This window comes from Anopheles merus, chromosome 2R, assembly GCF_017562075.2.
Source record: "Anopheles merus strain MAF chromosome 2R, AmerM5.1, whole genome shotgun sequence".
NCBI classification, from domain to species: Eukaryota; Metazoa; Arthropoda; class Insecta; order Diptera; family Culicidae; genus Anopheles; species Anopheles merus.
This window is the reverse complement of record NC_054082.1, coordinates 27095147-27121034: the sequence shown is the minus strand read 5'-3', so window position 1 is coordinate 27121034 and position 25888 is coordinate 27095147. Positions and strand designations below refer to the sequence as shown.

At 45.8% G+C, this 25888-nt stretch overlaps 3 protein-coding genes and 1 long non-coding RNA gene across 13 annotated transcripts in view; 2 read left to right on the top strand and 2 right to left on the bottom strand.

Annotated features, from left to right (window-relative positions):
* The window catches only part of LOC121602420 (F-box/LRR-repeat protein 7), a 69658-nt gene extending 57795 nt beyond the window's left edge, over positions 1-11863 (top strand). For all 3 annotated transcript variants that reach the window (XM_041931193.1, XM_041931199.1, XM_041931187.1), the window contains exons 4-8: positions 8309-9484; positions 9574-10061; positions 10130-10390; positions 10468-10647; positions 10729-11863. In XM_041931193.1, coding sequence (XP_041787127.1) covers positions 8433-9484; positions 9574-10061; positions 10130-10390; positions 10468-10647; positions 10729-11264 — 2517 coding nt within the window. In that variant the 5' untranslated portion in view covers positions 8309-8432 and the 3' untranslated portion in view covers positions 11265-11863. The remainder of the gene's footprint in view (positions 1-8308; positions 9485-9573; positions 10062-10129; positions 10391-10467; positions 10648-10728) is intronic.
* LOC121602472 lies at positions 5192-13640 on the bottom strand. The gene is made up of 4 exons (XR_006006415.1): positions 13387-13640; positions 13183-13260; positions 5972-6125; positions 5192-5684 (listed from the first exon to the last, which is right to left on the bottom strand). It is a non-coding gene; the product is annotated as an uncharacterized LOC121602472 (long non-coding RNA).
* Positions 13641-15877: 2237 nt separating this feature from the next.
* On the top strand, positions 15878-17478 carry LOC121590535 (protein bric-a-brac 1-like). The gene is made up of 2 exons (XM_041910305.1): positions 15878-16667; positions 17474-17478. The coding sequence occupies exons 1-2, from the start codon at positions 15878-15880 to the stop codon at positions 17476-17478; spliced, it is 795 nt and encodes a 264-aa protein (XP_041766239.1).
* Positions 17288-25888, bottom strand: part of LOC121588808 — a 33668-nt gene continuing 25067 nt past the window's right edge. For 4 of the 8 annotated variants that reach the window (XM_041907179.1, XM_041907174.1, XM_041907175.1 and 1 more), the window contains exons 3-4: positions 19767-20067; positions 17288-19687 (exon numbers count right to left, since the gene is read on the bottom strand). In XM_041907179.1, the coding sequence (XP_041763113.1) occupies positions 17806-19687; positions 19767-20050 (2166 nt within the window). In that variant the 5' untranslated portion in view covers positions 20051-20067 and the 3' untranslated portion in view covers positions 17288-17805. The other 4 variants (XM_041907180.1, XM_041907176.1, XM_041907177.1 and 1 more) reach the window with 4 other exon arrangements.

Here is a 25888-nt window from a genome sequence, read left to right as displayed (position 1 = left end):
CCAGCACACCAGCAAAGCCCTCAACTAGGACAAATAGTAGTAATGCACCAGCCGAGCGCGTACCAATTCCTCAGTTTTTTGTTTTTTTTTTGCAATTTGCTAGCCACCATACCGTCAGCGATCGGCACGATCTCACCAACCGACCGATCCACCTGGCATGGCTGCTGGCAGGCAGGCAGGTAGTGTGAGTGGCGACCAGAATTGTTGGACATAAATCAAAAATTTGTTACACAAACTGCCCCGTTCCACATGAAACGGACGCGCGGCGGCCAGTTAGGATAGCTCAAGGGGAAAAGGGCAATTGCAGCGAGCGCACACAAACAGTGGAACTAGCGGCAGGCAGCGGCACTGGCAACTAAAAACAACAACAAAATAACCCAGAACGAGAGCACCAGCCACTGCCGCTAGGGTGTACATCACATTTTTCACGCGCACCTTTGATCTGCTGCTGCTGCAGTACAGCTGCGCCGCCATATTGGGACGGTAGTGCTCCCTAGACTCTCCCTAGGATCCCATTTTGGTTCGTCGCACCGATACCGGTACCGGACCAGTGTACATCGTGTGTGATTAGTACGATGGGGCAAGTCAGGCGGGAAGTGGATTATGAAGGAGTTGCCCGCCCGCCCGTTGCGCAATTGCCAATGCTCATTTGCATAAAATATTGAGCGAGACAAGTGGCGGCCAGGTTGGCAGCAGGATGGCATGCGCCTTCGGCACAATGGTGTATTCGGTGGCTGGGCGTGAGTGATAAAGGAGATAGCGAGGGTACACTGAAACCAAACACTTCGACTTACGTCCACTCTGGGCAGTATAAAATGTTTCATTTTTGCTGCCCCCAATTTATCAGGTGATACTAATAGATGAGATATATTCTGCGACCTGTGTTTGTGTGTTCTACTTTTACGTACACCTTGCGATACACTTCTTGATGTAGTCTATCATGAGTACTGACCGAAACTGGCAAACGTTGCTTGACACAATACATAATCTCAGTGGAGTCGCAGCGTAGCAGCGACATGTTAGGTCACGAACACAATATCACTTTTTGAGTAGCTCATATACAGTTATATCCACACTAAGAACATTACAAGCTAAAAGCCTGAAAAGAACCTAAACCACGTTTAAAGTTTGGTTGGATTACCTTAGAATAGGACGTTGTAAACAACGCGCACTGTTTTGCCATCACTTTCCACTAGCTATTAGCAGCAACTTCCGCTACTGGTTGCCGGTAACTACTGGTGACTATTAACTACACTCTCTTAGAATCTCGAAACAGTTCGAAGTCGATGCTCTACTACTACATCGACATCAGGTTAGAACACCTGTAGCCAAAGTAGTAGGGCATAGCACGATCACAATAGTACAAACATTTTAGGAAAGGATCCCCCACGCAATCGATCAAGTCTCCGATACAGATCCCGCACATTTGTTACGACAAAGTTATAATTTGCTTTAACATTGTCTCTGTCGGATGAATGTTCTTCATTCACATGCTCGCAGGATCTCTTCTTCTGCTTTGGCGCAACAACCGTTATCGGTCAAGGCATGTCTTGTACCCAACTAGTTAAGTGAGCATGGCTTTCAGTGACTTATTGTTACCATAGCAGGATAGTCAAGCCCTACGTATGAGGGCACGATCTATTCGGGGCTTGAACCCACGATGGGCATGTTGTTAAGTCGTGCAAGTTGACGAATGTATCACCAGACCGACCGGAACTATGCTCGCAGGATAGTTGGTTTTATTATTCCTAAGATGTCACAAACACAAGTTATTTGCATATTTATCGATTCCCATATAAATGCAGCAATGCAATGCAATGCAGCTAATATTGCTATAGATAGGCGATACATCTCTTTAGAAATTCACATGGCCAAGCCATCATACGGAAATCATAGGATAGGATGCTTGATGACTATCACCAAATCAATAACATCAAACAAATATATTCTTGACATTGGTGGGCTTCTGTTGTCTTCAATATGAATGAATATTACTACTTGGCACAATGCTCGCTTTAGGAAAATAGGATAAGGCTTTGATGGTCTTACTAACAGCAGGATTCAAAGACAGTTTGTAGTGAAGTCTCGATTATAATAAGATTTGAACCATGAAAATGGAAAGGTTTCTTCAGGTAAACATTGGCAAAACATATCGAAGCATACAAGTTTTCCAATACACAAAAGCATTGAACTTCACCACGAAACCGTAACTGTGTACATTAAGTTGGATTAAAAAAACACAAACCACATCCGGAGTATCATTTCATCGACATTAATTGAACGTTTTCAGCGAGTCGGTACTTTCAGGCAGTTCTCGGTATTCATTATCGTGATTAAAATTTTAATTAACCCATCCTAGAAGTAATTGTACATCGAGGCAAAGAAAAACAAAAGCCAACCAACTCTATTGCCGTTCACTATTTCTGCCACACTAATTAGGCACACATCAAGAAGACCGATGTTTCATAGACACATTCTTAATGCGGAGGGTAAATACGCATAAGCGCCTCGAGCACTAAAGGCACTGGAAAAGGAAAAACCTCCATTTCACTTTAATCCACCTGACTATTTCGCTGGCAGGAAAAAGAAGGAATGAAACGCATCTTACCACCGGAACACCCCAATAATCCCGAGGGAAGATGCATTTACATTCACATCTGCTGCCTCATCCTCGTCGACCCTCCGCAGCCCTTTAATAGTGCAGTTGCAGCTACCTTGGCACTACTTTTCCATTGTATTTCGTTCTGTTTCCCTGCCACACGCCGCAGGACAAGCGGCAAAACCGGCGGTCCGATCTGCCAAATCACCCCACTCGATGGTATCCGGATGCGCCATTCGGATAACCGTTTGCCAGTTTCCTATCATCAGCCCAGTGGCGATAGTATCAACGGCCTTTCAGCGTATGATTACCCGATCGCTGTGTGATTCCTCTGGAATATTACTCAGCTCGGATATCGTGATGGGTTTGCCTGGAAGGGTTGCTCGGCTGCTCCAGCACCCATACGCTTTTGACGAACGATCGCGAGCGAAGGTGGAATTTAATGTACACTACTACTGCAACCTCGCCACAGCATATCTACGATCCGGGATACGATCAATCAATCCATACGGTGTTGGATGTTGGAAAATAAAAATAAATGGCCTATTCGGGCCCACGCGGGCATCACACACCGCACAGCACGGGCGGAGGTTCAGGGATGAGCCCTTTATTCTGCTACCGCAGCTGCTACCGGTGATGTGATCGAGCGGACGGTAATTCAAGCCCGGAAGGTCCGAGCAACCACATTCCTTCGGCTGTGGACGATGATGATGATGATCCATCCGTATGATAAATTGTGCCCATCGAACGGCCTAATAAAAGGGGCATTAATCAGTGCACCCGGATCCCCGGTTCTTCCATCCAGCAGCATGTTTGCTATATTTGCAGTACGTATCCGCATCAAAAGGGGGATTTATCGGCTGGCGGATTTGCTGTTCAATGTTCAGGACCGGTAGCAACAGTGCCGCGGCGTTTGTCTACGATTGTACTTCCCCTTTAACGGTGGAATCAACTCCCGCTCTGTGTAACCTTTCGCTACCTGATCGATTGCAACGCGGATTTCGGTGCCGCTGGCAGACGGCCTTGCCCTGTGTCCCTATCAATGGCGGATCCGGTCCAGTGGATGATCCCCGCTCTGAAAGCCAGCGAGCCGTTGAAAACATTGTTGTCCCCTAAGGGGGCTCCCGGTTCATCGTTGTTACCTGGCTGTAACTGTCCAGCGCGAAGAGCAGCGATCAGCGATCAACACGACGGCGAGCCAATGCAAATCCCTTCCGGGCGCCTTCTTAGCTGCACAGCTTTAGCAATTCAATTCTGGCGTTGTTTGTGCTGCATTGCGTGCAGGGACGCGCGTCCGCCGCATTCTATTATTGCACCTCTGATGCAATCCGCAACAAAGGAAAATCGATGCGCTCGCTCACAGCAGCGCTCAGCGCGAGCCCGCACCTTCACGCGACTTGATGAATTATGAGACTGTTGGGTGGGTGTGAGTGGGTGAGAAAGGGGTAAGAAAGCTCCTTAATCCTTCCGCCCGGGGATGCGCTTGAACGCTCCCATCTGCCATTGCTACAATGTAGCGCGCAGCCAATGTGCTACAGCCGCCCCGTCCAGACCGCCTGACGTGTTTATATCAAACTGACAACAGCCTACGCCAACGCACCCGCGCGCGCTGATTTGCGGCACGTAAAAATGCACATCGGAATGCACTACCGCCGGCCGGATCGATGGCTGCATCGCAAACCTCCTCCCGTTTTCTTTTCTTCCCCTACGGGCACCAACGAATCGTTTCACGCCACGGCCATTTGTCGTTTGAATATTCATGCGAACCGATGGGGCAAAATGGGAAGGAGCTCTGCAGAAGGAGCACGCGCGTGGTCTCCTGGTTCTTGTTTTTGTTTTTTTTTATCTTGTGCACCATTGCATTCAACCGTTACATACGCCTCCTCTTACACTGCCTTCCAGCGAGATTACAATCTACACACTGTCAAACGTTGTGCAATGGGCGGGCGGTGGCGGCGACGGCCTTCGCTGCGGGAATGCGCTAATAAAGTGCTTCGAAATCACAAATCTGCAGAAGGAGAGGAGAGGAGCGCAAGAGGAGAAGGGTAAAAAAGGAGGTTACGTCGAAGGCGTCTTCCCTTTAGGATCGCAAACACGTGGTATTTATGTGAAAATGGATACACTTTACATATTCAATGATCTTTGAGCTGGCGGGGTCAATTCGCGTGACGAACGAGTTAAAATCGATACACCCTTTTCTAATTGCATTGAAAGCTTAGGATTAGCAACAAATCGATAAAGATCGAAGCTTCTTGCTTATTGATACATTGTACATTACTTGTCATAAGTGTTCTATGGTGATTGAAAAATTCACAAATTAAAAATGTAAAGAAATATAATTCTAATGCGAATAGTATTTGGACAAATTGATTCGAATGAAAAAATGTTTCTGTCGAAATAACAAAAAAAAACAACGACAAGTCATTTATAGTTTTACCGACGGCTGTTGTAAATCAAACGCGTGCATTTAAAATTGGATTTTTTCGAAAATAAAAACGAATTTTTCATGTACCATGAATATCGTTTGAAAGGTAAGTAATTAAAGTAAAGTAAAATTACTTAATTTACTTAAATTAATTAAAGTTTGCTTATAATTGTTTGTTTAAGGTAATTCAAGTTTGCTTGTAAAAATAAATCTTCAACCTTGCGAGCTGCATGTAGTCAGATATCCGGAATTTTCGACATGTCGGACGATGACATGCGTTTAGGCACGATTTTTACGATCTACCTTCGATTTATATCAATTACTCCTCATTTTTCGCGACAAAATTATTGGAGTAGAGCTTGTAGATCATGCGTTCTTTGGAGCTTGTTGTCGCTCAGAGATGTCGACCATTCGGAACTGGGCTTTCTTTCGATGCTCTGATTATTGCCGAATAGAGCCAAAATGTTGTAGAAATCACAAATAGGCTTATACGACGTTAACAAACTAACGCACGGAATCCGTTTTAGACGCTACGGGGTGCCGTTCGTTGATCGCGCACGCTTTATAACGAAGTTGCTTCACTTTTTTGCCATCACGGTTAGAGTTCGAATGCCAAACAGAATAGAAATGCCAAATTTTTGTCTGCTGACTCGTGGGATTCTATTATTGAAAGATGATATAATGTTTCGTTAGTATGGGAGAAGATACCCCCTTGAAAAATCTACCATTTTTGTCTTTTTTAACGTTTACTTCTAATGATAATAGGATTCTTAAGAGAATTCTTCGAGGATCCCCAATCACCCAAAATGCTAACTATGTTTGCATAGTTCATATCTGCATTGTTTACATGTGGTACATTTTGTTAACTGATTTTCAATCTGTGCAGTTGTTTTAAACATTTGTTTAAACATAAAATGTCTATTTAATAATATAAAATGCTTACTTACCTATTTGCTGGACCAGACTCCGCCGCATTACTTCAAAAGATATCAAAAACATCATTATCGTCGCGATCTTCGACCACTTTGACAAATCTCCTTATCAAACGCTGCCCCATGCTAAGCCTAATAATGTGTTGCATCGTTGAGGGATGGAGATATTCTGTAAAAAAAATGAGAGGAAGACCTCATAATTAGAGATTTTCTTTGAATGTGGTTTGCTGGCAACAATTTTATAAAAAAAATAAAATACATAGTTTATAGTACATCGAAAGTCAACTCTTGATCTATCCATTAATTCATTATAATTATTTGTCATGATTTTGTGCAATCATTACCAATCCCAAACGATCGTTCTGCGCAACTATCCACATACCATTCTGGTTGCAACAATTCACATGGCAAAAATTCAATTAAACGCACAATGCAATCGCTACTCATCTGAAATAGATCTCTTTTCGCCTTCGCTGCAAACAGAACAAATTTCCACCACTACCACGTCTACGTCTCCCCTTACTGGGACCCATTTTCTGCACTCGAACAAGTGAGCGGTAGCCAATGGCACACAAAGTTCGAGACCACTACCTGTCCGATCGTTAGTAGTAGTTAGATCGATAGATTGGATTAAAACGCAACAAAAAAAATGTAATGTACGATCAGCGCTCGATTGCACCTTGCAGCATGGGAATGCAAAATAATACACCTTACACCATTCGGCTCGGCACTTCGTCCAGCAAACCGTTGCATCCGTTCATCATCATCATCATCATCATCATCATCATCCTGTTCCAAAATGGCATGAAATGGTGCAACACCGCAGCAGCGTGTAGCATATCCGCCGGAGGGTAGAGATACGGTCCAGCAGATACCGAACCCGCTCCGACCGTCCGTCCATTCTGTCCGAAGGGGAAGCCAGCACTTATCGAAATCGGATCCGTTCGCCTGTTACTGACGGTCGGTGAAACGCTTAGAATGGCACAGCCCTCCCGGACGATGTGGTGTGCCGCCTTATTTCGGACGGCGAACTGCCCGAAGTTTGATCGATCGTCCAATGATGGACGGCGACACATCGTAAACGGTTTCGCGGTACCGAGTGGGGCTGAAATATCAAAGATCAGACCATCGGGCGAATCGGGCAACAATCGGTGTGCGTTTCCGCCCTGACAGGGGTACTCCTACCCTCCGGGCGTCGTTGGACAGGCCCTCGATGCTGCGCTGGTTGCAGTGCAATTGCAGTTTGTCGCACCGGCTGTGACCGTGAGTGACTGTCCGCGATGATTTACGATCGTGAGAGAGTTCTCGGATCACTCGGAGCCGCAGCGGGAACTAAACTTACGCAGCGAAATGTCAAGACGCGTTGCACGGTGAAGGCGGCAATTCCTTCCAGCACAGCAGAGCTTCACAGCTCTCGTGCGATCTGTGCAATGTTTTGCGCAGTTTACCCGAACCCCCTCGATGGCTCGAATGGCCCCTGCCGTACAGTTGACACACTGGATCGGCGGCGGGTGGCGCCGCCGTGCTACCCTACCAGTAGGCATTGCAGATCTTGGTCCGCTGATTGCACCCTCCATTAATTCGTGAACTTAACGCGCGCAACACCAATTGCTGCAGAAGAAAAGGGAAAGACAACAACCGAGGGTGATGGAGGAGCTAGTTAAGACCCGGGGCGTAATTTTCGTCCTCGTTAGTGTCGGACCATTTGACGCGCTACGCGGTACGGGAAGTTATATAAAAATTAAACGTAATTTCGGTTTGATGCTCACTCATTTTCAACCCATTTGTCTTCCGGGAAGCATTGCTCGATGAACGGTGGGTGCGTGTGTGTCTGTGCGTTGCATACAGGAATGTTTTAATTTTTATATCAGACCAACATCAGAGCATGGTATTGCAGAGGAAGAGGGAAGCGATGTAGCACACACTAAGCGCACTTGTTATGTGCTGCACGCACCCCGAGGATGATCATGATCCAGTCCAGCGAGCGTTACATTACATCCCGACATCCCTGCGAGCGTTGGGCGGGTAGGTGATGATGTGTTTGCGATTGCTGAAAGATAATTTGAATTTAATTAGTATTGTTTGCGAAAGTGCCGACCGTTAATCGTGCGTTCTCGGGAACATTTATGGATGATCATGCGTCTGATTAACTGCAGTGTTTGAGAATTAAAGGCAGTAAACGATTTGCGCTTGGTGAGCAATGCATCATTCCATTGATTATGGTGGAAAAGTCCTCACTAAACTGTCCACACTAAACGATTTAACTTAATAAATGCAACAACAAAAAAATATCCAAAACCATAAACCGTGTCTTACCCTATTTTCTTTCTTTTTTGTCTTTCTCCCCCGTAGATAAGTGTCATCCGCGTTCGGATGTTCCTATTCCCGGCCACGCGGAACACTAGCCAGTGCCGGCACGAATAGCGACACGCATCCAATCGGAGACGGGCACCACAGAGCAACCACAGCAACAGCAATGACGCACCAGCAGCGACGAGTTGCGCCGGTCGAGTGTCCGCTGGCATCGCTCGGACGCAACACACCCTCGATGGACACCCGCCAGTACCATCATCCGCTCAGCTCGAGCCCGCTCGACCCGCAGGCCTACCAGATGTCCCGCAGCTCGCCGATCCTAACGCTGGACTCCGATCTGTACCCGTCCGATTGCGGCAAGCCCGACCAAGGCCCGCCGGACGGCCTCGTGCCAGACGGTGGCGGCGGTGGCAGTGGAGGCGGCGCTAACGGCAACGGATCGCTACTCTCCCGCAGCTCGTCCTCGTCGCTCGATCAAACCGGTTCCTTTCTGCGGCAGGCACTGCCATTACCCCTACACCCACCGCCCACCAACGGGCATCACGGGCACCGGCGGGACTATCGGCCGGTGCGGCCCCGCACCTACACCCCGATCGACGCACTGCTTACCAACACCTACCAGCAGCACCACCAGCGCCTCTCGCCGGTGCTGCGCGGTCCACCGGGAGGCAGCGGCGGTGGTGGGGGTAGCGGAGGAGGCAGCGGCGGCTACCATCACCCGGACGAGCCACAGTCCGCGCTGGGCGGACTGTCCGAAGCGGACCGGTACTTTCTCGAGGAGAAGATGGACGCGCTCTACATTCAAGGTGCCATCCGGCGCAATGCCAACGCGACCCCGTCCAGCCTGACGCGCAACCAGTCGAGCAGCAGCAACAACACCGAGCGGTACTACCTCGAGAACGAAAACATTGACGCGATCTACAACTTCTGCCGGCGCAACGGTGGCGGTGGCGGTGGTGGCGGCATCGGACCACCGTCCGGTACGGTGGCGGCCCACAACGCACACAACGCCGCGTCCAAAGCGTCCTCCGCGGCACAGTCGCAGGTGGACTGTCTTGACTCGAGCTCGCCGCACCTGCTGCGCCGTGCCTCCAGCCCGGAAACGAGCGGCTCGGACCGGTACCTGCTCGATCGGATACGCGGCTCGCCGGCGTTCCAGAGCCCCCGGGGGACCCACCTCAAAGCGGTCGGGTCGGCAGATTTCATCGACGGACGGTAAGCAGCGGCCGTGTGCGAATGGCCGACCGACGGTACGCCATTACTCAGCCGCTCAATTTTCCTCTGTTTTTCCCCTTTTTCCCCAGAATTCCACTCACCAAATCGCAACACTACACCGACGGGCTGTCGCGCTATGGACGCTTCTCGCCCAACCTGGACCAGGGCTACCACACGCTCGTGTCGCCGTCCCCGTCCGGCCAGCAGCAGTCGACGATACCGGCCTCGTGGACCACGGGCGGCACTCACGGGTCGGGCGGTGGCACCAACTCCACCTCGTCCAGCCACGGCAGTCCGGCACAAACGAACACACCCGTCGGGGGGAACGGCAACGCGAACGGCAACGGACCGTGTGGGCGATCCATCGATGGGGCCACCATCCTGACCAGCCTGGGGAACGGGCACGGCACCAGCCTGTACCGGGCAGGGCCACTGTTCGATCGAATGCCGGACGAGCTGATGGTGCGCATCTTCGAATGGCTGGACAGCAGCGAACTGTGCAATATTGCTCGCGTCTGCCGACGGTTCGAGTCCGTCATCTGGAATCCGGCGCTGTGGAAGATCATCAAGATCAAGGGTACGGCGAGTTAGCGAAGGTACTCTTCCTACCCACTGTTGCCTAATGCAAGCTGTTCTTACTTACAGGAGAGGAAAACAGTGGCGATCGTGCCATCAAAACCATCCTCCGAAGGCTCTGCGGTCAAACGCGAAACGGTGCCTGTCCGGGGGTGGAGCGTGTGCTGCTGGCCGACGGCTGCCGACTGACGGACCGGGGGCTGCAGCTACTGTCTAGGCGCTGTCCGGAGATCACACACCTGCAGATCCAGAACAGCGTTACCATCACGAATCAGGCCCTGTCGGATCTGGTGACCAAGTGTACAAACCTGCAACATCTAGACATTACAGGTACGTATTGCCACACGGTCGGTTGTAACGCTTCTAGCCATTTCCGATGCTAACGAGCTATCATCCACCTTTTGCAGGTTGTGCCCAAATAACGTGCATTAACATCAATCCGGGTCTCGAGCCGCCACGAAGGTTACTGCTGCAGTATCTCGACCTCACCGACTGTGCATCGATCTGTGACGCTGGCATCAAAGTGATCGCGCGCAACTGCCCCCTGCTGGTCTATCTGTACCTGCGGCGGTGCATACAAGTAACAGGTACGGCGGCGCGGAACCCAATCAACCGAAAGCGGTCCGTTTTGCTAACTCCCAGCTCTCGCTCCTCTCTCCAACTTCCAGATGCCGGTCTTAAGTTTATTCCAAATTTCTGCATCGCGCTGCGCGAGCTCAGCGTCTCGGACTGCACGAGCGTGACGGACTTTGGGCTGTACGAGCTGGCGAAGCTCGGTGCGACCCTGCGCTACCTCTCGGTGGCCAAGTGTGATCAGGTCTCGGACGCGGGGCTGAAGGTGATCGCCCGACGGTGCTACAAGCTGCGCTACCTGAACGCACGCGGCTGCGAAGCGGTCAGCGACGATTCGATCAACGTGCTGGCCCGCTCCTGTCCCCGGCTGCGGGCGCTCGACATTGGCAAGTGTGACGTGAGCGATGCGGGCCTGCGAGCACTCGCCGAAAGCTGCCCGAACCTGAAGAAGCTAAGCCTGCGCAACTGCGACATGATCACGGACCGGGGGATCCAGTGCATCGCCTACTACTGCCGCGGGCTGCAGCAGCTCAACATCCAGGACTGTCAGATCTCGATCGAGGGCTACCGGGCGGTCAAGAAGTACTGCAAGCGGTGCATCATCGAGCACACCAATCCTGGTTTCTGCTAGCACATTGTGGGGGCCACGTTTTTAGTGCGACAAGTCGTTAGTTAATTGTTTTTTATTTGTTTTACTGCTGATGTGAGTTGCGGGGAAGAAGAAAAGCATTTTAACAAACCGTTAGAGCTAGTTAGGAAGTGAGATAAGGGGGAAAAGAAACGAGTCCGTTTGCTTCACGTGCGCATACCCGAACGTTACATGTTTATAGCTAATCTGATCCGTGTTGCCAAAAAAAATATTAACGGACGAAACCAGCAATTACTGAGATTGACCATAGGCCACCAATTCCCCTGGTGCAGACAGTCTGTCGTGGGGCTATGTGAGCGAATGAGTTCAGGTTTGCGGGTTTGCACAAGACGTTAGTTACACAATTAGGCAAAGCTATTTTTTGTAATTGACACCTGGTACAGGAAGAAACATCGCACAGGTGTGATTGTGTGTTGCTGAGCTAGGCGTGTACTGTACATGATCGAAATTCGGTTTATTTTATTGTTTTATATGGAAGAAATTTAGCAATCCGTTTAGAGCCTTTTTTTATTTATGTAAAAATAAATGAATATACGATATTTATTAAATAAATTCAACCTGTGAAAATATTCTCGATGGTATTTGTTTTCTTCAAGCGGATAGTTTATAATCGGCCAATTTTTCGGCATAAAGAGACAAATTTTATCTAAAAAAATATTTGCCGGTCACTAGTTTTCACTAGGGCAACTTACATTGGCACTTTCCTAACTGCTCTGCTTCTCAATGTATCAGTCATGTTTTGTATTGTTCCTTGCGATTGACTTCGTTGCTTATTCATATCTAATCTAGTTTTCAACCATGTTCCATCCAATGAATTCTTTACATATTCCCCCGTTGTTGAATAATTAGATTAAAATTAGGACTGATACAGACAGAGTTAATGACATTTGGTCACGTGGTCACGAATTTACTAGATCGTATCTACTGAACTAGAAACTTCACGCAATCCAGATTTTATCGCGATAAAATGTTTGTCAATCGTAATAATTCATATAATGCCATTCTTCTTCCTGCGTACCGTTGCTATACATATGGGTAGCGTAAACTTGTTCGCAATGGTTCGCACTGTATACCTAGCAAAAGACCAATGGCAAGCCCCAGGTCCTGCCACCGACATACGGGAAAGTTTACTGCCATCGGACTGAACATGTTAACTAAGAATTTTCCAATACGATTTTTTCACTAAATTTTGCAATAAAATATCGCGACTAGACTTTGCGACAAAATATTCAAAATATTCTTTCTGCGCTGAAAATTGGTTACGCAAACAATTTTTTTGCGAGTTCTTTGCGCAACAAATGTGACCACCGCGAAAATCGAAAAGGACACTTATAGCAACTCACAAAATGAATCGTATATCCTTTCCGGATGAATATTTTGACGTGTATCTTGACTGGAAAATCAAAAACACATCTCTTGGCAAAATATAACAATTGGTCAATTCCTTTGTCGAGCGCAGTTTGAAATCCCATGAGAAAGAAAATTACATTTTCTGACGATATATACAAAAACGGGTTGCTATCATTTTTTTTTTTCAATTGAAAGTTACCAATTATACCAAGTGCACCAATTATAGCTGTATGTCGTCAAAATACAGATTTTACTCCTGTAAAAATGAGTATCAGATATAATTTTAAAAATTCATATGTCTTCTTGCAGCCTAAAATGCATAGAACACGAGAGTATTGTTTATTTTGACCCAATGTTTATCGAAATAATACTAAATTTCGTTTAAAAATTGAATCTCAAGGCATCAATTTTAGTTATACTGTTCCTAACAATTCGCCATAGCTGTACCAATTGAGGCTGTAAGCCAAAACACGTGAATATTTACATCCGTTACAAATCCGTCCGGTTTTAGTACGCCACTTTTTATAGAGAAAATATTGTTCTCACTTACCTTAGTTCACTTTGAAAATTTAAATCATACACGGGTTGAAGGAAGGTTAATTGCACCGTCGATGTGTCTGGCATTTGGCTATAGCAAAAAGAAAACAACATAAATAATGAAAAAATAATTAAAAGCTGTCACTACTCATTTCATGGATATATAGTTCTTTCATTTCATGGATAGTTGCAAATGTTTGAATTAAAAGTGCCATACCAAACGAAAATTGTATGCTGTTGAACTTGATGTTATTCTTTCAACTGTTGTTCTTGTAAACAAAACAGTGACTACTTGTATAGGAAACTCAAAGAGCTGGTAGTAGCTCAGTGGCCCAACAATTTTTGAACGATTGCTTATTGAGTATTATGCACTGGATTGTATAACATACATCATAAATATCATGCTAAACGCACTAAAACACATTTTTTCCACATCTTTGTTGCACAATTCAAAAACATACATTTCCCGCAAACTGCTGTCAACAAGCTCTTTGACAATTAAAGGTCCCAAGCAACACATTCCATCGTTTCCCAACGAACAAATTTACTATTACCGGTTCAACATCAAATAAAGATCATATAAGCGTCAAACCGGTTTGGATTTTAAAACCTTTCAATTATCCAACGGTTTTTTTTATTTATTTCGGCGATGTTAATTAGAAAATATGCAATTGAAATTTTGGGAACGATCACAATAACGCAACCAACTTCTAAATTACGTTCTTAATAAAATAAATTTAATTTTTCAATACAGTACAGCCTGAACTCACTGGTTAAACATTGATTCCCTGCCAACTATTGGAAATATGCTTTTAATTGGCACGTTTTAACATACATTTTATCAAATTTTTTCTCGGCAAGCCATGAGTTTTTTATAATTTTTGTCAAAAACCGGATTTTCCATTCAAACACATGATTTTTGATTGAACTGTGAGGCAACTATCGAGCGTTCAACTAAAAATCGATCAGCTATTGAATTTTGGAACATTGCCTAATGATCGATTTCAACGGATAATGGTCATGAAAATGTCAAATAATAAAAAAATTAAAAATCCCTCGTTGAACTAACAATTCCCTTTGAATAAATCGATTTATCGTTAACAAAATATTAGTTTAATCAATAACTATAGGTTTAACAACTGTTCATCAAGAAAAAAAACAAGCTCACATATTTAACTAGACACCTGATAGTTGCACAAAAATATTATTTACCAACTTGAAATCACCTAACATGTTCGCTACAATTACAGTTTGAAAGCTGTCAAATTTATGCGCATGGTTCAGCCGTCCGCTGGATGATCCGCTCCTGTATAATCGAGGTTTTACTGTATAATCATCCAACCAGTTGGAAAAAAATTGCAAAACCGTATGTATAATCAAATTTGAATAGATCAAAAACGCTTTTTCATATTTTGCTATGGATAAAACCCGCATCTATGAACATAGCAACACTTGTTCAATGGTTATATGTTTTGAACATTTATACACGTTTATTGCACGAATTACATAATAATACAACACGAATTAAACTTATAATGGGCCGCGCGCACGAGCCGCACCGTCAGCCCTACCGGGAGCCCTGCTCGACCGGTAGCCTGTAACACACTCCCTGCGTTAGGTGCGCTCTGCACACATCGGCGAATCCAGGGCTCGGCACGTCTATCCACAACAAATGGTAACATTTCTGGATTATTTTTTATATAAATCAAATGTGTACTTTTACCGGTATTGAACCCACTTTGATCCGACTGGAGCCAAACTCGCTGCACCAACGTGTCGGAATTGCTTATGCTTTCTTGCTTCCACTGGAGTCGTTGGACCTACTGAAGCTTCTTGTGTCTTTCGGGTCAACCCCGAACGACTTCGGGTAGCTTAGGCACTGGTCTAATCTTGTTGCTCGCAACATTGTTGCTGGCGAAATGTATGGATTTTGACAGCTAGCGCAACTTTGTTGCATGCCAAATTCAATCCAATTTGATTTTTGTCTGGCAACATTTTTTATTTACCTTGGTCATGATGATCGGGTGTATGAAATGACACAGCAGCAGTGTGCGTTTTGTTGACATCCGCTAAATTTGGATTTTAAGCATTTATAATACATTGTTTGGTGTATATTTTGTTTTTTTTTCAACACGTTATTCAACAAGTGAATGATAAAAAATAAACTCTTAGCTGTTAATTAGCAATTTTTTGACGCTAGACAATGTCAAAGCGAAATGTTGCCAGCAACATTCATAGACCACCTCAGCGATATGTTTCCGAGCAACAATGTTGCGCGCAACAAGATTAGACCGCTGCCTTTGATCCGGATGACTTTGATCCGGTTGGTTCGAATCGACTCGCCCATCACTAATCGTCTCCCCCGGGTAATCGTATAACTCGTATAATCGACCCATGCATGTTTTTTTTATTCACAAATGTTTAATGGTTTGATAAAACCTAGTAAGTTTATATGATTTTTGTATTTTTATGATGATTTTTTTTTAAATTTACCATTAATTATAGTGTTTTTGGTTATGACTATGTGCCGCGTCCCTGATTTTTCACATATCGAGGTACAACAGAGGGGTAAGAATGTTTTAAATTCTATCAATAGGGTCATAGCTGTCAAAAAAAGAGCGGTCGAATAGTGCAATCGCTGTACAAATCCAACACAATACAAGCACAAAGCCGATAAAAAGTGTTTTTTTGCAGGAAAATTCGATAAGATGAGCTCGCACCCGTCTCTGCATTTGCGATCGAACAATTACAAAGCCTTCGTGACGGGAGCACTCGATTCGTTTCGTCAACAAGATAACAAGATGCTGGATATAACGCTGTTGTGTGAGGGGCGCAAAATTCGCGCCCACAAGCCGCTGCTTGCCGCCTGTAGTGCCTACTTCAAGGATCTGTTCGAGCAAGTTCCTTTACAGCACAATCACATAATAATATGCTCAAACATTTCGCACGATGTCATGATGTCGCTGGTACAGTTTATGTACCTGGGCGAGGTGAACGTGCCCCTGGAGCATCTTGCTGAGTTTTTCCGTACCGCCGATAAGCTGTCCATCTGGGGACTGGCATACGACCCGTCGGACCTGCCGGCGGCGACTGCGAGCGTCCAGCACACAGCATCTCAATGCTTAGCGGTGCGGGATCAAGCTAACACCACAGCAAACAAGGTTGAACCTCCGAATCTTGATGAGGCTGTACCGTTAATACAGATGCCTTTGGATACTAATATCGCCACGCAAATAACCGAATCGCCTCCATCAACTATTTCAACTAGCAAGCAGCAAAAAGAGGATCGCTCACCTCAATCAAAACAGCTGGACCCGCATAGAAAGGATGTGTATGAGAAGAACTTTTACACCCTACAACAGCGCCCACTAGCTGACGATGGGCAACGTGAACACACGCTCAGCTATGCTGCGGTTAAGATCGAATCGAGTTCGGCCGAAACAGATACCCCCAATGAGGACACTGAACCGCAGAAGGTTGTTGAGATACGCAAGAGGCGTACTTCCCGGAGGTCAACCTCTGTGCCGCGGATGTCTAGCGTGTTACATGCCGTACGAAAACCGCAGCTTTGTCGCGAATGCGGTCGCAGATTCGGGTCCGTACTTGCAATGAGGCAACACTGGTATGAAAGGCATTTTCGCTCATGGTGCCCTTACGAGTGTCCCGTGTGTATGGCTAGGTTTACGACCATGCGGACGTTGTCACTGCATATCTTTAGATGCCATCTGTCTGCGCAGTAAGACACTGAAAGTAATTTTTGCTTGTTTTGTTATGCTTTTTGTTATGGAGTTTTTCATTTTTAACTGAATGTGCTGCACTATGATATGAAATTACCCGAAATACACATCTAATGTGTACATTCCTTGAAGGAATTACAAAATGTTTGAATACGTTGATCGAAACATTATTTAATAAACTGCAATATTTGCAATTTAATTCTCTACTTACCTAATTCCCTACCAGCTTCCGTTCATTGCGACAGGAACCGATCACTGTCTGGTTTATCTCCTACTGACTGAACGTCTCCACCACCCAGGCTTACTTAGCCTTGATAGCTTCCATAGCAACGACATTCAAACGACGGGTTCTTTCAGCTCACACACATCTTCCAGTCTCGATTAAATTTATTATCTTTATTTTCCCTAATTCAAACTAGATCGGTGTGTTTCTATACAAAAAACGAGGATCGTTAGAGTGCACGATAAGTAAGAGGGCATTAAAATCGCCTGTCCTTGCCCTCTTTACATCTCGACGGGGAGATATACTACTCCAACTCCTTCTTCTATTGTCCCGTATCCGTAAAGCCTAGTTATTGGTCATACCCACCGCCGCCGCTGCTGCTGTGCAATGCGAAATCTGCCTTCTTAACTTCTTAACTAGTACCTGAAGCCACCCTCCTTTCCGTCCGTTCGCGGAAAGAAGAATAATAAATAAAACGTGTTAATTTAGTTCCTACAACTCATCTCTACTAAACGTACACACAAGGAAGGGATCTATACTATGTACACACGCTTGCTTGCGGAAACCCCTCGGAGGAAGAGCTATTTGCATCCTTCTCCAGCCGTTTACTTTTACGCGTTTTTACAACCCCGGGCTTTCGATGCAGTCCGGAACGTTCACCGGAACCCCTCCCTTTCTACGGTACGGTGACCGGTAGGAAGCGGCTAGGATCTCCCGCCCGTGGGTTGTACCGAATGATAACCTTGTTCGGCTCTTCGCCCACCTCCAGGAACGTGTTCCAGTCGTACAGGAAGTAGAATCCATTGCGGCGCGGAGGCGGCAGTGGTTCCTCATTCACGGGATCACCGGCCAGATCGGACGAGGGGAACGAATCCTCCAGGGCAGCACTGCGTGCACTTTCCGTCGTCGTGCTGGTGCTGGTCGTGGTAGTGGGCTCGTTCGTTGTAGTCGTGTCTACCACCTCTGTGGCTTCCGTTGTCGCCGTTGGCTGCACCACCTGTTCGGTGTCGTCGTTACCACCTGCGTTCGTGTTAAGCTGCAAGCTAAACCGGGTAGGACTGTCGCTTTCCGTGACCGATGCTTCATCGTCCTTCGCTTGTACCTCTGCGGTAACCGTACTGGTGGTGGCCGGTTCCTGACGCTTCTTGATCTCGTTCAACCGTTCCCGCGCGTCCAACCCTTCGAGCAGCGGATCCGGACCCTGGGCAAGCAGCGACGGGCTGAGATCGTAGTGCTTCGGGTTGAGCACGTCGAGCGAATCGTCCGTCAGCGTTGCATTTAGCTGCTCGAGCTGCTTCACCGTCTGCCACAGCTGCTCCAGCTTGCGGTAGTCTTCGTTGCTGACACGCAAATTGGCGGCCGATGGCGTTTGGTCGGCGGGTGGGTCCAGTTTGCGCGGTGTTTTCTCACGCCGCCGAACCAATGGTGCTGGGGTGGTCGTTCCCGCCGATGCCGGTATGCCACCGGAGGGCTTCATCTGTATGCCTAGCGTGTCCAGCACGGACATTAGCTGGGGTGCAACCAGGTCGGCATCGATGGACGGGACGGAGTTCATTACCATCGGTGGTTTTTGTGTCGGTTCCGGATGCATTGACTTTTTGTTACGAGCGCCCGGGCCCAGCAGACCAAAAGACTTGAGCAGTGCGTCCAGCTCTTCGTCTATTGGCTTAGCATCGTCACCATCGTCCGTGGAAGATCCGATCGATAGAGGCTTAAAAGCGACATAGTCATCTGGCTTTACGTTCGCCTGGGTTAGTCCACCCGTTTTAATCTCAATAGCGGGTTGTTTCGATTCCTCGACCGTAAAAGGTGTAGATTCTTCCACCTTCAACGGTTCGTGCAGTACCAGCGCCGATGGCTGAATGTCCACCAGACGTTCCGCGTGTGGCTGTGGACTATTCGCACTGGCATCGCTGTCCGCTTCCTTTAGCAAACCGAACGAACGCAGCAGCTCTTTCAGCTCCTGGGCCACCTTCGGATCGTCCACATTGATCGCATTGTTCAGCGTGTCGTCAGCGGTTGCCGGTACGGCTGGAAGTGAAGGCGGTATCGTCGTCATCGTGGCGGGCAATGGACGGAACGTTGGCGGCGTCGAAAGTTCCTCCGAGCTTTGGGTAAGTCCGATCGATGCAAGAAGATCGTTCACATTCTCCTTCCGGAAGGAGGCATCACGCATTCGCTCCGGGAGTGTCGGATGGAAGGTGGTTGGACGAGGAGTTGTAAATCGGATCGTCGTTACCGGGATGGCAGCGGTCGTGGTGATACGCGGTGGGACCGTTGGTGCCGTCGTGGTGGTGGTCGCTACAGACCTTGCCGGCGTCACCGGGAACGTATCGGTGGCGCCCGTTTTCATGTCCGAGGAAGCAGCCCCAACGATGCGCGTCACCGGTGGCCGGGTGTAAATCTTTTGCATATTTTCCGGCGACATATTGTTGGTGTGGTAGGGTAGCACCAGCATAAGGGCACGCATGTGCTGGGCCCGATTATGGTCGCCGGCGCGGAGCGATTTGGCAAACTCTTCTCGTGTCACATTTTCAAACAGTTCCTCGATTTCTCCCCTAAAAGAAAAAAATAAAAGGACGTTAATGAAGCGTCACGGAAGAAAGTATGCCGCCTGGCACCTTGTAGATGGCTTACCTTGTTAGCCTGGGAAGCGAAGGATCGAGGGCCAAAAGTCGTTGCACTTCGGCGATCGTTTCGTGCACGTCGTGCATGGCCTTTCGTGCCTGGTCGACGTCCAGATCGTTAACGTCCCGCGGGCGTATGACGCGGTGCAAATTGTAGGCAACGAAGTCGTTCCGCCTCGGCAGTCGGCGTAGGTTCTGTGGCAGGGGTCGCGGGTACGGCCATCCATCGGCCAGGGCTGCCAGCAGCAGTAGCAGCAACACTGGCAGCAGCGATGCAATCCGAGCGGACTGCATTTTCAGTGGATGCGTTCCTGTGAAGGAGTGGCGTAGAGACGAAGAGTGTAAGTAATGTATCAAAATATACTAAGGAAATAAGAATAATTTCCAGTGGGATATTAATAGATTAGAGCATACATTCTTTTTGCGATAAAATATCAATAAAGGTAACAGGAATTTGCATTTCTAATCCAACTAGAAACTCAAAAGACATTTGAGAGACTAAACGAACTTGAAAATACGAGATTTGTAAATCCGCCAAGACATCTTCACACGTAAAGTAGGGTGTAGTCGCACAGATGTTGTCAGTAATATCATATAGGAATACTCAAAGTTTTACGAATAACCAGAATCTCAAATATCAGATCTACTCTTGTACCTTGTATCCTGCAGTGAAGGAATATGAGACATACACAACACCTGGACATATTACTATCGGGATAGTATGCATGCATCGTATATAATATATTACATGATCCAGTATCTGTGAGGATCATCTCTTTTCATAATAAGTGCTAAAGGAAGATTGAAACACCACAGCGGATATCCTACTCCTTAAAAGAACTTTTACATGCAACCAATCTTTAAAATAGTGGCGAATGGTTTAAATAACTGCAGAATAATGTGTCAATAAATGGTACCGATATGGAATGGAACCCATAAGCCATTAGTCCAAACAAATACATTTATTTGATGTAAATATCATTATTATGTGGCTTTCCTATCATGTTGTCGCCTAATGATGTTCAAAACAGATATCAAAATTATGAGACAGAAACCAAACAGATCAATCTATCGCTCAATGAGTTAGTGATCTGCATTCTTTCATGGGATTAACAATATAATTCTGATATATAATGAACAATATGCAGGAACTATGGGATAGTAAAATACGAGAACATAGACACTAACCAGCTTCAAACATCATGTGTGCCGAATACTGATACCCAAATGTGCTGAATACCGTATCATTGAAATCAGAAAATGTTGTTCACTTGAATAAATGACATGAAAATTATCTCTTCGCCATGGATCATTCTGCACAAAAAAAAACAGTGAAGGAAATGCATTTTACATTTGATCTAAGATTAGATCTTGGTTAAGCCCAACATTATGCAGCGGAGAAGACAAGAGGGAACAATTTCTATGCACCCTCTCTAACGTCTGCATAGAGGAAGACAGCACCATTAGACATAAATGATCGCGAATTTCGCAGGCCATACATATAATAAAGCCCAGTGGTTTATTAGCTTTATTCGCAGTGTAGATAATAATAGCTATATTAATATTTGATTTTTATTTATTAAAATTAAACAGTTTCTAGACAGCCCCCGGGATACTGATATATTCAGCAATTAATTCAATTATTATAAGCTTTTTTGGCGGATTTTCTAACACCATCACAATATGTATTGTATATATGTGTATATGTACAATTTGGGGCTTTAAATTTTACATTACGTGATGCTTTTTTTATCAACCACAAACCAATGCTCACAGTGAGTATGGAGAAATGGCGAATTACGCAAACCAAACTGTCGGTCTGTCCTCTTGCATTAGCTGCACAAACACAAATTCCATTCCTTAATGAGCCTCGCCGTATGCGTCGCGGGTGGGTGACATTTGGTGGCAAAGTACCGTCCCCAACAACCAGGGGGGTTCTCTTGGCACAATGCTTTCCCACATACTGTGGTCACCGAGGTTTTCGTGTCCAAGACTTCCGAGACAACATAAACCCATTGTGGGGGGAAAGAAAACAAAACAAAACAAAAGTGAAATTGTAACTCAAAACCTAACACTTCAACACTGCCCGATGGTGTTGGAATTCCAAATTCGTGTGTTTCTCACCGCAGATTGCTCGTTTGGACAAAAGATAGCGACACCCCCAGCAACGGATGAAACCAGCTGAAGAACTGAGAGGACGTTTTCGGGTGCTAGATTATTAAGGCCCCATTTGTTTCGCAATCTATATTGTATACAATTTGCACCGGCGAACCATAAACCGGCACTCACAAAAAAAAGTGGCTCACCTTACGTCAAAAGTGACGCAACACGGGGAACATCATCGTACACAATCTACTGGAGGCTAGCATCTTACAAAAACACGTGCGGTCAAAACAGCAGCCTCGGTATAATATACCTTGCAAATAAATAACATCTTCCGGAACGCTGATAACCAACAAACACCCCCAATGTCGCTCGTCTTCCGTGCCAACTGTTGCAATAAATGCAGGTAATAAAGTGAACAAACCATCCGACTTGCCGTTATTTAATCTACATAAATTATGATCCATTTTTACTTTCTAACAACACTTGCTTCGGTGCCAACGGTGTGTGAAAGAGGTGGCAGCAGAGACGGATTGGACCCGTCCACGACGAGTGTTTTCAATTTCTTCGGCCTATATCTTCCGCTCCCAAAACTTATCCTACCGGGTGTATAAAAGAACTGAAACAAAGTCACCCTCTCTTCTGCCCACCGTTCCTCACCAATGCCTATTCTTTTCTGGTGCACACACACACAATCGACACAAAAACTGTTACTTTTGCTTGTGCAGTCAAACGTGGTGCCCGTTGCTTTTCTATGTCTGGCCGAAGGAGACTCGATGCAACTGCAACGAAACAACATAAAACAACACCATTGCGCAATGCACAAATCGCAACACATTTCCCACCCGTCGGATCGATCCCCACCCGAGCGAGCGGCTTGGGGCGCGGCTGAACACGTGAAGGCGTTGCTGCCGAAGGTTACCACCCGAAGTCGTTTGTAAAAGTAGTTCATCAAAAAAACACACATGTGCTCGCCGGATCGTATCCAGCCCAAATCAAGGTGAATCGAAACGTTTCGGGCATGGGTGTAGAGAGCTCGATCGTCAAAGGCTGCAGCAGTTTGGTGTGATCGACATTTTTGAAGGAGATGAAACGAACGCCTATCAAACGGGGTTTCTAATTTGATTTAGCAAAACTGAATTCGCCGAAGAAGGTTTCCAAGGGGTAACGGCTGCTTTGAAGGTTAAAGCTTCTTTCAAAAGAACGAAAATCACAGCTCGGTTCATGGTAATAAGGCTGGTTGATTCTCGAACTAATGAAGTGCGATCGTGTATGGTGGTGTTAAGAATAGAACGTTGCAAATGTTTTAAGCTAACGCAGTATAACAAGCAACCGCTTCTCTTCCTTTACAACAGCAATCATAATCGACCTACTTCACCTGCTTCCTATCGATAATAGGTGTTAACTGTACAGGGGCAAAGCAAATAATTTCGCAGCGCAGGATATGCAAAAAGCCTACAATCACGGGTTTGCATTCTGCGAATCGCCTACACCACTTAGACCGTTATTTAATTTTAGCGCCGTTTACCTTCACCGGAACCATTCCGTATCAATTCAATTCCGTTGTATCATTCGAAACAGATTGAGCGATCAATAAGGTATGAGCGGGCCAGTATATCTTCAAGCGAGGTTGAAATATTGCAGGAAATATAACCCTTAAAATATGTGGAATGTACGTTTCCAACGAACTTGTGAGTAAATTTAATAAAGGGTTTTTGGGGTTGAAACAAAATGTGGAATAATAAATTACTAAAAACGTTCAATTTAATGAAGAAAATGATTAATTCCAAAGCAATGAAATGATAAATTAAAATCATTTTTATTAAAATGTACTCACTTTTTGAGAATGCACAATCAAATTGAAACTTCGTGATTTCGCTTTAAATACAACTTTTATCGGTCTCATTACACATAAATGTGAGAAATTCCTTCAAAATTCTTATTGAAGTTGTTAAACAACATTGATATTACATGGCAAAGATTAAACTGTGCACATTCACCACTCGCTACTTAAATTGATTAACAAAAAATCTTCTTTACTCCTGGAGCATAAATGGAGTATAATCATTAGAGCAGTATACTGATCATGATCATAAACCATTGCATATTTTGCGTTGAAAATGCTGAATTCTATTTTAATCCACTGTAATTTAACCACCAGTCCCCATTTCGCTCCCATTTCCCCTACATGTATTTGCAAACAGTAAAATATCGCATTATGCACTCACAAAAACTGTAATGTCCATTGCTTTTCGCACACTACACTACAGAGCTCCAAATCAATTCCATTTCACACGTGGGGAGGCATTTAGACAACAAATTGGGCACACAAACACACATATAAATACACTCACACATGTACATCCTGCCCACGGAACGGCTTTTAGAGCAGCAAAAAATGATTCAACTATGGGTTCGAGGGATGTGTTTTGTACAGTTTGATGCGGTCAAAAACTTACTTTCCCTTCCTGTAAGTGTTTTTTTTTTGTTAATGCTCGCTTACAATCATGCACAAACTGCGCTTAGTGAATCTTGGTCTTTGTCAGTTAACGGGGGTTTTGTTGATTTTGTTGTTGTACACGTGTGTTTATGCAGCTATCACTCAAATGCAACCAAAATAATCTGATTTGATGATTGCGACCCTTCAATCTACACAAGCACTGCTCTTGGCAAGTAATAACAACTTCACCTCTTTGTACCAATTTCTCTTGTTACTTCTTCAGAAATCAGCGCGAGAATGGCCCTTGAACACATTGCCGATCTTTCACTCGTGATCGGTACACCTTGATAAGCTTGCGTTGCAATAAAAGATACACAGGTTATTGACAGGGCGGGCGTGCTAAACTTGTCCAGTCCTGGGCATCCGGATCGCAGCAAACGCAGGTTCCATCGCTTTCCTTCCATAACGTTTTCTTCCCTATCACTGCACCCTGACTACCTGTTGATAGCACGCGATCTTCCTGCAACGACCAACAACTCCACCGTACTGTTATCAATCACCACAACTCGCTCTGCTCGCCACCACCGTCTGCGCCGCGCTGAGTCTTACGCTTCTATTACGTTAGGATCTTCCGCAATAACCGGCTTCGCCTGATGGCGTAATAGAGAAATTTCCCTCTCCCGTGGCAGCTTGCCGCCTTTTTTGCCAATAAAAAAAAACCAGTTCCAAATGGCGCTTGCCCATGAGCGAGCCATGAGTCAGGGGGATCTTCCACAGCCCAGCCTTAAGTACGACCGGTGTGTGAGTGAGTGTATGGATCCGGCACTGTTGCTACTCTTGCGTGGTGTTCAGGTGCTCTTAGTGGTTCTATTCCGGTTTTTTTTTTTTGCACAAACACGCCACCACTCTTTCATCAACACAGCTGTGATGAGGTTGTAGCCTTCCACGTGACTTTGAAGACTCAGTGTCACCAGCCTTCTGTGTTTTTGGTAGGGTCGCAAAGATCGTGTGGACATCTATTCCACGCATAATGGTCAATGTCTGCGACTTATGTACCGTCGCGGTAGGGGATGGATGATTGTTTCCAATTCCACGAATAGCCCATCGAATGAAAACATTAGCCGCGATCGCCGCGACCATTTCGAATTGCCGTGAAAGCCATGAATGGCTCGTGAACCATTTAGCCCGATATTTGCTTGCGTGCTTTCAAGGGTGAATTGGATTTGGCATGGATCTATTTTTTTGTTTTGCCTTTGCTGAATGACTTATATACACATTTCGTTACACTAATAATACTAGTCTCAGTGCCACCGGGATTTACTTTATGCACACTTTCCCGAAGGCACCACACAACATCGGAAGCTTTGGCACATAAAGGTCATATTTGAACGGATATTCTACGGTAAATTGAGCATTTGTTGTAAGTCTGCCACCTTTCTACATCTTTTTTTTATTCAGAAGGAACAGTCTGAAAAGGCCGTATTGCTTACCTTTCTACATCTAGCATACGTAGAAGAGATCACGTCTACCACATTTATTCACTAAAATGTTTTGACTGACAACTGTTTAAGGGGGGTCTCAGATATTTT

What these genes read in the sequence shown, in the direction of transcription:
- LOC121590535 (XM_041910305.1), top strand. Translation starts at nt 15,878, where the DNA reads ATGAGCTCGCACCCGTCTCTGCATTTGCGATCGAACAATTACAAAGCC.